A 14,638-nucleotide genomic window follows, 5' to 3' on the forward strand; every position below is an offset into this window, starting at 1 on the left:
TGTGGCATCAGCCTAGCTCACACCAACCTCAAACTCCTGGGCTCAAGCAATCCTGCCTCAGTCTCCCGAGTAGCTGGAACTACAGGCATGCGCCACCATGCCCAGCTAGTTTTTTCTATATATATATTTTTAGTCGTCCATATAATTTCTTTCTATTTTTTTAGTAAAGACGGGGTTTTGCTCTTGCTCAGGCTGGTCTTGAACTCCTGAGCTCAAACAATCCACTGGCCTCGGCCTCCCAAGTGCTAGGATTACAGGCGTGAGCCACCACGCCCAGCCCAGAGTACTCTATTTCGTTAAGCAACCTACTTATTTTAACATGATATTCCTGGTGAATGGGTTTTCACACTCACACAAAAAAGCAATCTTTACATGAGAAATGCAAAAAGAGGCCAATTTTAAATAAACATTAAACCCATAGGAGACTATGGTACCACTTTACTGGTGCCACCGATAATATTTGGTTGTTTTCAGATATGTTTTTGGAAGCTTCCATATGTTATTTACTGTAAAAATTTCCCTAGTTATGGCATTTTATTGAATCAGCGTCTCTTAGGCTAAAACTTCAATTCCTTGGAGAGGCATTCCAAAAGGCCCCCCTTCACTTATACTTTCTGGCAAGTGTGTGGCCTTGTCTTGCCCACACCAGACCACCAGCTCACTATCCTCTGACCAGTTAAACAGTTAGCTGGGCTTTTCAGAGGACATGTCCATAGAAGAATCTATATGTAAAGGGATTATACATATATTCAAAAAGGCTCTTCCTTAATGAAAGTTTTCAGATACTATAAATTATAAAAATTCAGATAACTTAATAATTTGTTTGAGAAATTAATCCTTTGGTTACAACAAAGTGGGCATATATCATATTGGTTATTTGGTGATTTTGGTTTTCTGTGAATTGCTTTTTGGCAAGTTAATTTTTGGAAAATTGACCGCGGTTTCTCTCTCTCTCTCTCATTCTTTTCCTCATGTACATGCACATATACCCACAGCTGAATGTTTTCCTCCTCTTCCTTGATAATATGATAGCACTTGGGGAAAAAAACTTTTAATTTTTTCCATTACTACTCTGCCATTAGTCATTTACCTATCTCTGTTCCCTAACCCTAGAGCAGCTCCTTCCTCCTGCACTGTCATGAGTTTCTTCAGGGCAGATACTCTGTTTTACTCACCTCTGCACCCCCCGTGTCTAGCAGAGAGCCTATGGCCTGTAGAAAAGTGAGCAAAAAATACCTGTTGAATGAATGAAACCAAGTATGTCTGCTCAGGTAATAATACAAACATTTATTTTTAATTTCCCTTTCAAAGGAACAATGTCATGATATCCTTAATAAAAGGATTCCTGGTATAAATGGCTCTTCTCCTGTATCTTTCCTAGAATGCTAATTTGACATTTGCACAAAAGGTAAATCAGTTTGTCTGAGTACAGAGGGGGCGGAAGTTGTCTATCCTGATTGATAGCAATGCACTCAAGTCTAACCCTCAGCAACTTGTGGCATTTTCCATCTGTTCTTTACATCACTCCATCTCTGTTCTTAACATTCCCAAATGTTCTGAATGGAGACTTTTAAAGGAAGAGTCTGTTTTTTACTGACATACTCATGCTAGAGGAATGATTTAGAAGAAACATACAGTGACTGAAATACACACACACAGACACACTCCAGTACCACCTTATGTTACCCCAAGGTATTCCTGGCAGAGTTTCTTGCTGATGACTTTAGCCACAGTCTGAGTAATGTCTGCTTGCCTGCGCCTTGTAAAGTGATCTCCCTTTATTAGATGAAGTCTTCAATGAAGGGTGGTAGGTGCTGCGTCTTCCTAGTTCAATATCCTCAGTCTCTCTGCCGCCTCTCTGCTCTCTCCAGACTGTGGGTGGTTGCAAAGGATGCCATGGAAAGGGGAGAAGGCTGCTGAGCCAAAGCATTTTTCAATACAAAGAAAGACTTTTCATTGTAACTAATACAGTTCTTTAAAATTATTACGGGAAAGTTTTGAGTGTTACTTCCACCTTCTCACTTTTATTAAGGCTGCTAAAATGGAGCCATATATAACACAGATTTGGAAAATATAATCAATACAGCACTTGCAAGTATTACTTGTAAATATGACGGTTTTAACATCTCCTGGAATAGAATAGGTTCTGTGCAACTATTTCTTTTATACATATAAAAGCAAAATATAGTTTATTTTTATAATAAATGCCTAGACATCCTGATAAAATCATTTCCAAATAAATGTGTCCTCATTGTATCTGAAATAGTAAATGAGCTGTTGAACTAACTATGCAATTTTGATTAGAGACCAAGAAAATCATGATAGTTATAAAGGACTAAGAGGCTGTCAAAATAGAGTGCTCCTTATGCCTACCAAATGTTTGTTAGCTTTTTCACATGGAAACTGTTCATTTGAAATAATTTGAGATAAGCACGGATGAATGTTTCCATTAATGTAAAGCAGATAGGGAGAATTATGACCAGAGGTTATTTTCTCATATCCTTTAGAGACATATATATCTAATGTTAGGCTTTTATTTTTAAAATACTAGGCCATTCTGAAGTTGTCATTAAATATATTTAATAAAACAAGAAGTACCTAATTCTTTTTAAAAGAGAAACTAACCAATGAGCACACATGTGCACAGAGGGAAGTAAAACTCAGTGGAAATCAAGCAGGGAGGGAGGGGGGAAGGGGGATGGACAATAACCTACCCAACAGGTACAACAAACACTATCTGGGTGATGGGCACAATTATAACCCTGACTGAAGCATTACAAAAGAGGTACATGTAAACCAAAAACATTTGTAACCTCATAATGTTTTGAAATTCAAAAAATGGGAAAAAATTTCTAAATAATATCTAAGTGAAGGAAGGGCATACACTCTAAATTCAGCTATGTTCCTGGCTTGTTCCTGAGCATTTTATCACAAAGTAGGACAGTGTAACATGTTGCATTGGATTAATGGTTATGAAAATCAGGAAATAATATCTCTAAGTTAGGTATTAGGCTAGCATACAAACCAGATATTAAATCCTATTTGTGTAAAATATGTATTGTAATACAAATATGGTTACGAATGAATATAATATTTCATGAGGCATACACAGTAAATGGTACTAATCACTGATTGTTTCCATTAGGAGAACTGGGGAATAGGGATGGGAGGAAGACTTACCTTTCATTATATATCCTTTTGTGCTTTTTGAATTCTGTATCATGTGCATGCATTTTCCATTAAAAGCAATTTATTAAAAAATATTCTTGATTAGTGTTTGTTTGAATAACTGAGAGAAGGTACCACCAGGGATGAATCTTGGGGGCATGAATGCAGTGTAAATATTCCCACCACCACCACTGCTAAGCCTGTCCCATCACCTACTCTCTCCCCTAGCTAAGCTGTCCTCCCACCAAAAATCAAAGCAGGAGGTAAATAACATTTTACTTACATTTATTTATATAGGGTTACATTTAAATGACAAATGACATTTTGCTTTCATCTTCATTTGAGTCTTAAATAATGATCCAGGTGCAGGAGAATTTAGCATCCATATCTCCACAGTTTGGATAACAAGAAGCTTAGGGAGATAAAATTACTGGTCTCAAATCATGTGGTATCCCTGTCCCCATATTCTAGGTTCAAGATTCTTACTGTATTATAGAATTTGATTTCTACAGTATATTAAGTGTCACAATTTATTAGTTCAATTTTATTTTTCAGAATTTCTAGGAAGAATTATCTTTTTCAAATTTGTGGACATATCACAGAAAATAATAAAAGCAATAGTCTTCCTGTTGCATGCCTCATGTGAATTCATTTACATCAATAGGACCTCATTGTGAAAAGTATTTATACCCATTTTTCTATAGGAACATATTTTTTTGAAAAAATAACCATTATGATTCTTTATGTAAATTCACTAAATGGAAACCAGATAATTTTGGAGTTTGTTTAATAGCAAACACTTTATTTGTTTGAAAATAGCAACACTTAATTTGCTATTTTCCTGTTCTGTGTGGTGGTTAATGTAGACGTGAGTGTGTTTCGGGACTTCAAGCTTTTATCTTGCCCAAGGTGTGACCACACTTTATGATCACCAGAAGATGGCTGGTTCAGGTCACAGTTTTGAAGCCACACATAGTATAACATAGAATTAGCTGAAAATACTGCAAGCTTTTATTAATCTGAAAGTACACTGTTACCTTTACCTCACCAACCAGACTCCATCTTAACTCCTTCTTTTCTCAAAGCTTTAAACATAGCTGGATGGATGTGGTCTATAAGAACAGACAGATAGGAGTGGAGGCAAGATGGCGGACAAGAAGAACTGCCAGCCAGAGTGTCTCTGCCAGAAACATAGATTTTAGATGAAAGTGCAAAAAAAACCCCAACAAACAAACGAAAAAAAAACCAGGCAGACAAACATAGATCAGATAAGGATCAGAAGGAAGGGTGCCTGAACCTACAGGAGACTCCATGGGAAGAAGTTATGGAGCAGAGCTGGAAGGAGAAAGGCATTGGCAGGGTCTAAACCCCCAAGAGGCTTAGAGACCAGTGACAAGGGTAGGTGGAGCCGTTAAATCTCCTCTTCCTGGCCTCTCAGACTGCTGGTGGGCTCCTGAGCTGCTGGAGAGACCCGCCAATACCAGCCCAGAGATGGCTGGTGCCAGTGAGTGGTGAGCCTCTTGTGGACAGGGCACCAGGCTCCCAGCTCCCCTGGGGCACCCTCCCGCCCCATAGACCCCAGCCGATTGGCAGACACCATATTGCTTCATTCCCGGCTTCCCCTTCCCTACCTGTGGCTGCCAGGAGAGACAATTTAGTCACCACCTGGAGGCATTTGCAGGGAACAGGACCTTTCCTTTTGGGGCCCTGCAGCAGACTGTGGGATACGGACTGTGAGCTCCCTACCTGTTGGCCTTCCCAGGTGCTGCTTGCCTGGTGACTCCAGCAGAGCAGGGCAAATCCTGAGGCAGAGAAACATTGAACCAGCGCTGGGCAAAGGCAATATATGTAACCTATACATTTGTACCCCTGTAATATCCTGAAATAAAAAAAATTACAGACTGATAATTTCCAAATTTGAGTAAGAGGGAAAATGGAAATCCACAGAATCATAGAAGGTAGAAAGATGAAATGGACCCTAGGTACCTCCTTACTTTCCAAGTGAGTAAAGTGAATCTCAGAGAAGTTAAGACACTTGCCTAAGAGCACACAACTGGAGAGGTGACAGAATTGATACGTAAATATCAATCTTTTGATTCTAATTCCAGTACTCTTTTTAGTTCACCAAATGCATCATTTGATGGAAAATGTATTGCATGCAGTCTTTCGCAAGTACTGTCATTTTTGCAACTTAGAGAAGTGTTTGGAAATAGATGATTTGAATTTTGTTGACCGCCCCCCCCACCACCCACCCCCTATTTCACAAGCTGGGATCCATGTCTCTATTTTCATTTTCCCAAACCTCTTTCCTACACTTTTCTGCTGTCATCCTGTGAACTGCACTGAAAACATGTGCACGTGACCATTTTCTTTGATCTGGGTCTTTACAACATGCACTAAAGTCAGTGTTATTCCAAGGGGTGGAGTGATGGGAGTGGTCTACCTGCTCAACAGTAAATGCAGCCATTGTTTGAATGTAGACCAATAGAATATTTTAGGTGCGGGGAGGAATATGACTGACATCATTTATAACTTCCAGCAAAGAGAGATAATAAAAAGCAGACTGACTTTTAGTTTTATTGTTTTTAATTTTTTATAGGCACTGTCCTCTTATTGCTCTCTATGACATTGACCTAGATCAAAGGACAGGAATTCCCAAAGAGGCTACTTACATCTTATAAACTTTCAGGTTCTTTCGAAAGTGCCTTTTATTATAAGTATGTTTGTTTGTTTGCTTATTTATTTTAGAGATACAGGGTCTTGCTCTGTTGCCCAGGCTGGAGTGCAGTGGCCGGATCATAGCTCACTATAGCCTCAACACTGCTGGGCTCAAGTGATCTGTTTTTTATTACAGAGGAGAGAGAAAGGGAGGAAAAGCACAATCATAACAGTTGAATGTACATATACTTTAAAAAAAAACCATTTGAAATTATATGTGAACTGTATAATGTATTCCAAAATATCACAAGGAGCAAACAACCTTGGGAAAAAGATCAATTGTTAGACACCAGAATCTTAGGAACTTATTTTGTTTGTATGTGATTTTAAACTTAGTGTGTCCCCACTAAGAAAGACATTTTTGCTTTGCTTGTCACTGGCCTCACAGAGAAGTGGATACTTTAATGCACTTCAGGTAGAAGCAGTGCTGCATGGGGTATGAAGACAACCAGGGTCAAATCTGGACAAATTACCTCATCTGCTAAGCATTAGTTTCTTCTCTATAAACTGTAAATGAGTAATAGCATCTACCTTACAGAGTTAGTGTGGGGATTAAAATCAGTCTGTTGAATAAAGGGCTTAGCCCTGTGCCAGTGCATATTAATCACTCAATAAATCTTTACCATCATCATCATCATCATCATCATCCAGTGGCTAAAAGATATCAAATTTTTTTTTAAAAAAATGTTTTACTCTAACACAAAATTCTGCATATTTTCTTTATTATTCTCAAATATGAGACATAAAAACAATAGTACAGGTATTTAAGGACAACTTCAACTTTATTGGGATTACAATTTTTATTTGGCAAATTTCTCCAAGAGCACTAGATGGCGATCTTCTCCTTTAAGAGGGGGGGAAAAAAAAACAACCAAAAACCACCAACTAAGGTTTCATTAATACTTCTGCTTTGACAATATTACTTACACAAATTTAGAAGTAAGCAACAAAGGGTAATGTCACGTCTTTGAACACTGGATCAGCAGAATAGTAGCATCTCTAGCTTTTCTGGTTCTAACCTAGAAGCCACACGGCAGGGAAAGCACCCTTCGTGGGTATTAGGTGTCCTGGATTCAAACTTCTGTCCTTGGGTGATCTTGGACTTTGCCTCTCAAGATCTCATTTTCCTCCTTAATAATATGAGGTGGTTGAGTTAGATCACCTTCAAAGTTTCTTTCAGCTCTAATACACTGTGATTCTTAATATTAATAATTCAATGTTTATTCTTCTACCAGGATGTCTTTTCTCAAGCTTTCGTGTACTCTAAATTAAATATTTCTTAAGCCAGTGGACAAGATTTAATGTCACTAGGTATCAACATTAAGTTAAAACTGACTTATTCAAAAAATAAGTTTTATTTTGGAAGAGAGAGATGAATTTAGGGTTTTGAGGTGTGTGTATGAAATCATCATTTAAATGTTATTTTTTTAATAAGCAGGAGAAACATATTTGAATAATATTTTCATTTAAGATTGTGTAAGAGTTGGGAAAAACCTTTTAAGAGTCATTTTAAACCTATTTTTATTTCTTCCATAAATAAGTTGAAGCCATGCCTAGATTTTTTAATGTGACCAAAGTTTTTTTCTTATGGATTATTTTTAAATGTCAATTATTTTAGTGTTTCTAAAAGGATTATAGCAGATTAAGTTCATAGATAGAAGCAACAGAATAGTAACTATCAACAACACGGAGAACCCTTTCTCAACGATGAGTAGATATAGCCAGACTTGAGCATCTGGTGCGATTAAGAAATTCAGATGAGATTTAAAATATTTTTAATTTAAGAAAGTCAGATGAGTAGAACTCACAGTAAATAATAAAGAAATATCAAAAAGAAAATATATTTTAGGGTTTATTTATAAACCAAAGTATATGCCTGTTTTTCCTTAGTTGTTTCAGACAAGATAGAAAGATTTTTTTTTTGTAATTAGCCAGTAATTATACATTGATTTTTTTTTTCTTTTTAAGGAAAGTTAGCATTTCAAAAAGAATCCTTTGGTATCTTAATTGCAACTGTTTTTTTTTTCTTTAAAAAAAGATTTACCAATTTGTTGATCATAAAGAAATACCTCTCATCCACACCACCAAGATGAACTCTTAAAGCGATATATGTTATGAAAAATGCTGTCTGTGACATATACATTGTAAAAAAGAAAGTGTAGGTATTAGCAAATACTCGGGCTCAAATGGGTAGAACACTCCCTTTAACACAGGGTAGGTGATGGATGCACAGATAGAACAGAGATGATTACAGATGCAATTTCTCCCCCAAACTGGAACTGAGGGGGTGATCCAGCAGTTTGGCACCTGCGGCTGCCACTTGAGAACCACGGAAACGATGCTATGATATAATTTGGATGCTCAGCATACAAAATTCAACTGTAGTAGATGAAGTAAAATCCAGACTCTAAGAAGTTTATAATCAATGTCTGGCCTTTCTCTTTTCGGGAAACATCTGGCTCATTACCATATGTTCATCCAACTTCTTCACCTACAATTTTAGTTCACAATTTCCAGTAAAGTTTTATGCTGAAAAAACCTGGAACTGCTATCGCTCTGTCATTCTTATTACTTAGGGTCACAACCAGGGGACTTCACAGTAAGGAACCCCGCACACCCTCTAGGCATCTAGAGCAGAAAAGTAAAAGGTGAAACAAAGGTGAATTTATGCAGATTATTTTCTAAAGGCAGTTTAATATTTATGAAATGTCACACACACACACACACAACACACACACACTCTCTCTCTCACACACTCTTTAGGATCCAGTTACAAGCGCTGCGTCATCCTCTAGATCACATGGTAATTGCTGCTATTTCAAGGATCAAGTGGCATAAATCTCTCCCCCCACTCCACCTCTACCCCACCCCCTTCCCTTGGTACCATCTAGCGTGGAAGAGTGACTTTGGTGTGATGGAGTGAGACCAGGCTCTCTGATCCAACCCTCAGCTAGGAACTAGGCTCTCGGTGGGGGGGCGCGCGCCTAGTCTCACCGAGGGACTGGGAAAAGGGGACGGAGGAGGGGGTCTCAGGGGAGGACCGGCAGCTCTAATTGGTTTCTCAATGAAAGATAATCACCTATTCCCCGGAGAGGCTGGGGATTAGCACTCTGCCTCTCCTCCCTATCGCTTTTAGACGTCTCATCCTCCCCTCGGTGCTTTCAGTCCATTCAGCAGAAGTGGATCGAAGACAGCGGCTGCTCGCGCCGCGTTAGGGGCAGCTGTGCCGCGCTCCGGTACTTAGCGCCCTTCGCTCTCGCCGCTCGCCGCCACCGCCGCCGTCCCCGCCGTCCCCGCCGCCGGAGAAAAGTTTCGCGGAGGGGCTGAGGGGAAAATGAGCGAGCTGGAGGAAGACTTTGCTAAGATTCTCATGCTCAAGGAGGAGAGGATCAAAGAGCTGGAGAAGCGGCTGGCAGAGAAGGAGGAGGAAATCCAGGAGCTGAAGAGGAAACTCCACAAATGCCAGTCAGTGCTGCCGGTGCCCTCGACCCACATCGGCCCGCGGACCACCCGGGCGCAGGGCATCTCCGCCGAGCCGCAGACTTACAGGTCTTTCCACGACCTCCGACAGGCATTCCGGAAGTTCACCAAGTCCGAGAGGTAGGCGCCGGGGCGCGGCGCAGGCGGAAAGAGCGAAGGCCGGGGGCGCGGGGTGCCCGTCCGGGCCAGCGGCGCAGCGCCGGGGGCTGGGCAGCACGGGGCGCCCCCTGCTCGCAGCGGCGCGCGGAGTCGGGGTGGCCCCGCGGTCCGGGAATGGGAAGTGTTTATTTTTATTTCTGCCCATCACGTGCTGTGCTCGTCTCTGCCGGGCTGGGAAAGGCGAGCTACTTGGGGAGACGCGCCCCTGTGGCGCGGGGGTGGGGAGAAGGACCGCGGAAAGTTTCCTCGCGCCGGCTAACTTGTCCTCTCCGCACTTGGCTGCGGTCGCGCCGCTTTCCGTCGCGGGCCCCACTGGGGCCGGGAGGGCTTCCGGGAGGCGACCCGGGACTCAGGCCACAGGACATACTCAGTGGGGCCGCCTGAACCTCCCGGGGAGGGGAGACGGGAGGCTGGACAGGGTTGGGTCCAATTTAGTGACTGAACTTGCCCAAAGCCTCGTTCTGCTGGCAGGGCGCGGGGTCGGTGGGAAGGCGGGACAGGGGCTCTTCTCTTACCTCAGAGTCCCAGCCCCGAGCATGGGGACGAGGGGGAAGAGGTTTATTCACAGGGTCACTTTCAAGGCAGCTGTGATGTCAGCTAGGCATTGCAAAGAAACCCCACCTTCAGGATGTTCCTTTGCTCAGATTGTGTCGTTTCCAGAAGCGCCACACCTTGGGCTGCCCTGGGCTTGGAGGCGGCTCGGTGACCTTGCACCTGAAACAGGTTTGGGGCTACTGGTCAGCCTTGTCCCAAGGTGGATGCCGCGCCCTCCCTGTTTGTCTTCCTTCTAAATCCCTCCCTGGAAAAGTTGGGATGAAGGGGGCGGAGTGGGGTGGGGGTGGGGGTGGGCTGTTTCTCTGGGCGCCTCCAGGCTCCTTTCTTTCCTCCTCCCGGACACTTGAAGAGCCAAGTCCTGCCAGTTTAGAGTTGTGTGTCGCTCGTTTGGGGTGTGCGGAGGAGGCTGGGCGGATTTTGGCCACAAGTAGGAAGCTTTTGCACTCCACTCGTCGCCTTCACCGGAGAAGGCTGATCGATTGGCTGCAGCATTAAAGCGCCTCTGGACATTAGGGAGAGGAAATGCAGACTCCAAAGCCCATTACTGGCTTTTAGTCTCTGGAAGTGCGCGGCCGAAAGTGCATTTCGCAGGATATTGAATATTCCATTAGGCGTGCCTTCATGCCCGCCTACCTCTTACCCCCTTCCCTCTTCTTAGATCACTTGCTGAGTTTGGGACCCTCATGGGACTCCTAAACTGGTATCCTCCCCGCCCCCCCGCCCCTCGACCAATCTTTCTTAGCTCGAGGCAAGTTCTTGTAAAGAGCATGCCCTCTTGTCTGGTTCCCCACCAGGCCAGTTCCAGGGCTCTCAATGTCCCCCACTTCTTGTCTGCTTCTGGACTCCCCCTTGTGTATTGATTACGTGGGGTGGGAGCAAAGGCGGCTGAGTAAGGGTTAAGAGCTGTTAGAAGAAGACCAGGAGCTGGGGGCCAAAAGGGGCAGAAAAACAGGAATCAGGGGAAAAGGACTTTCGCCTCAGGAAATGTGGGGCCCTTCTGAACAGACGTCTGAGAGAGAGGACAGCTTTCAGATTTCCTGAGTAGCATTCCTCTTATGGAGCGACACTGTCCACATGGTACCTTTTGGCCCAACTTGCTTTCAAAGTTCCTAGTGGATGAAACAGGGGCATTCTCCTTCCTTCTCAAAGGGCAAGACTGCAAACAGAGCTAATACTTGGCCTTGCCCTTGCTTGGGAAGCTGCTGCTGCGTCCTGCCTCAGCCGGGCTGCGCATTCCGCGGCCGCTGCCCTGCCCTGCGCTCAGCAGCTGGAATCAATCTGCCCACCTCCTTAAGAAGCCACTTCATCAGCGGTCACCCTGCAGCTGCTCGCCTCCCAGGGCTGTCGGGCTCAGGCTTTATCGCATTTTTGAAATTTCAGATTTCTGTGTCTGGGCTGTGCCCCTCAAAGAGTAACAGCACGGCTTTGCAGCAGAGAGGAGATTTCCTGGGGTGTGGAGAAGACGGGAGGAAAAAACCCTCCTTCCCAGAGTCCACTCTCATTCAGGAGTTGCTCTCAAAGAGGCAGGCACTTTTTTCTTCTTGACAAGAAATCTCTAAGAATGAGTTTTTGTATGTTCTAGGAGGAAGTGGCTGATCTTTGAGATGCACACGTCATCCTTCTTTTTTTTATTCCATTCTCTCACTTCCCCCCAACATTTTCGTGTTATGGGTAGGAACATTCACCATGAGAGTGGCTCATGCACAGTAGAGGTGGGCACATATTTGTGTCTATAGCAAATAGCTGGAGTACTTTTCTACTTCCTCTCCGTGCTGATTTACACTGGGACTGACCGTAAACTTTTTCCCACTGAGCACTTAGTTTCATACTTTCAAAAAGTGTGGAGTTTATTTTCAGCAAGCTGACTCATTAGAGTTTAAAAATTTTTTGACAGGTATTATATATGGGGATAATAACCATTGGAATTAGGCACGCTTCCTAGCACTTAAAGAGACAGTATTAAATTATCATTGGCAAGACACCTTATTTTGGCCAAGAAAGGAAATAATTTATAAAGGTATTTCTGGGATACGACATTTAATAGCAAGTAAGATATTTTCAAAATAAAAAATGCATTTTTAAATTTTCAGATATGGATTTGGGGAGTAGAAATGCCATCATCTCTCCTGTTTCTTGTAAAAGGCTGTGCCATTCTGATGGGACTGCAAGAGACTGCTTTATTGCAAAGTTAGTGTTCAGTTGTGGTTTCTATAGCATTTGAATACTAGCTATTCATGCTGCAGGTTCATTTCAAACTTTACTTGGACACCTAGTTTCTACACTAACAAGACAAGAAGTGTCTGAAAGTATAGTTGGCCCTTCATATCCTTGGGTTCCAAGTCCACGGATTCAACCAACAGAGGATAGAAAATATTAGGGAAAACAATGGATGGTTGGGTTCTGTACTAAATATGTACAACCTTTTTTCCTTGTCATTCTCTAAACAATACAGTATAACAATTGTTTACATTGCATTGGATATTATAAGTAATCTAGAATGAATTAAAGTATACAGGGAGGTGTGTGTGGGTTTTACACAAACACTGCACTATTTTATAAAAGGGATTGAGCACCTGTGGATTTTGGTATCCTTGAGAGGTCCTGGAAACAATTTCCCACGAGATACCGAGGGGGGATTTTATTTGTTGGGAAGAATGATAGGAAAAAAAAAAACAACAAAACTTTTGCCCATAAACACTGCTTTAAAGAATGACTGCAATCTAAAAAATTTACATAATAGGTAACAGAAATATCTTAAGCATTTACTGTAGTGGAAGGAAATCGAAGAATTCACTTACTATTGTATTGTCAGTCTAATTAGCCAGATTTCCATGTGTCCACAGAGGGTATAATGCAGAATCTCCATTAAGAATGATCTAAGTATCTAAGGAATGCTTAGATGAAAATTACACTAGGAAAGGAAGATCTGAGTTCTCAGCATAAGTATCAAGTGTACAATATGGTGATCATGTTTAAAAAGAAAATATCCAACTTATTGCGATACTCATTTTCAGACCCCTTAAGAAGTGCCCAGTAGGGATCAAGTGATTATCATTGAAAACTGCAAGCTGTTTTGGATGATGGTGATGATGTTTTAAATTTATATCTAAAATACTTTTTTTTTCTGCCAAATAACTCCAAGTATTTTACATAGATTTCTGTGAACTCTCAATTCCCTTCATGCATATACTCCACATCAAGAATTACTTATTACACCCAATTCTTTCCCTTACATTTTTTGCACACATCTAAATTCCTTATTTTGGCTGCCTAGTTAGCCAGTGTGGGCTCAGGGGACTGCACACAATTTAAAAAAATTAATTTAAGCAAGGGCTAGAATCAATATTAATCTGTTACAGGGATAAAAATAGATTGTATCCCAGAGTTATCTGAGCTATTCTTGTCATGAATCACTTGATTCTTGCTTGATAAAGTAAGTTGATCAGTTGGAACTTAAACTTCCTTTCACTGGGACAAGGATGCCTTGGGATATATGCCCCAGAAAACTCTTTGTCTTTTGCATCTCTGATCCAATTCAGGTCTGTCTGGTTTGACCTTAGGACTAAATCAAGGGGTTTGACCTAATTTTGATATAAGTAGCTTCAATGAAGTGAGTGGGTCCCAGATGAATTGTGGGCCCAGCATCAAGTATTTATTAATTGTTCCTATTGAAAATATATGATACTTTAAAAAAGCAATGATAGCAATAGCTAATCTTAGCAATCTCAGCGCTGAGCTCAACAGTCCTAAATGCCTTCCCCACTTTTCAGGTGAGGAACCTGAGTCTTGAAGAAATTAAGCCACTTGCTTAAGGTCTCACAACTAGGAAATGCCATAGACAAATTTCAAACCCAAATCTTGCAGTTTTAGAGGCCTGATTTGTAAACTACTACACTGTATAACCTTGGAATAGGATGGGTTCTATCTTAGTAACTGGGAAATCCTTAGAATTAGGAGAAATGAGTCTACCCTAAATTAGAATAGGACTTAAAAAGTCTTAGAGCCAGCATTAAACTGATCTCATAAGAAAGTGACCAATGAACTCTTTGTATACATAGTACACATACTGGTGTGCCATGCCAGGCTGGAATTTCCTCAGGCAGCTCTGCTCTTGGAATTTCCATTTACCAGTTTTTCATCTTCCTCCTTTCTTTAGCTCAGTGTCATGTTACAGGCAGATGAATAATACAGTTACAAAGAATGTGAAAATGATCTTAGTTGCCTCCTTTGGATACCCTTTGCCTTTCAGGTTCCTCATGCTAATACCTTCATCCCTACCTTTCCTACCATCAGAATGAATTTACCATGAACTGATAATATATGAATATATTAACTTGTTACCTCTTTCTGATTCACATAGTAATGTTCTGATGGGAGCTTTTAGGAGAGGACTTTTAATTAGTTTACTCAGATGAGTAATACTTTTGACAAGAGTTTAAGGGGAGACAGGCTAAGGAAGAGAGGGGAGGGTTTGTAGGTAGGATAGCTTGTAAGCATCTGTGTATCTTGCTATATGTGCTTTGAAGAGAACAGCATCTGAGCATAAGCACTTTCACAC

At 41.6% G+C, this 14,638-nt stretch overlaps 1 protein-coding gene across 1 annotated transcript in view; it reads left to right on the forward strand.

Annotated features, from left to right (window-relative positions):
- The first annotated feature begins 8,811 nt into the window (after window positions 1–8,811).
- The window catches only part of PRKG1 (protein kinase cGMP-dependent 1), a 1,158,333-nt gene continuing 1,152,506 nt past the window's right edge, over window positions 8,812–14,638 (forward strand). The window contains exon 1 of the mRNA XM_045569367.1: window positions 8,812–9,486. Within this exon, the coding sequence (XP_045425323.1) occupies window positions 9,221–9,486 (266 nt within the window). The 5' untranslated portion in view covers window positions 8,812–9,220. The remainder of the gene's footprint in view (window positions 9,487–14,638) is intronic.

The sequence above is a fragment of the Lemur catta genome, chromosome 14 (assembly GCF_020740605.2).
Source record: "Lemur catta isolate mLemCat1 chromosome 14, mLemCat1.pri, whole genome shotgun sequence".
Lineage (NCBI taxonomy): Eukaryota > Metazoa > Chordata > Mammalia > Primates > Lemuridae > Lemur > Lemur catta.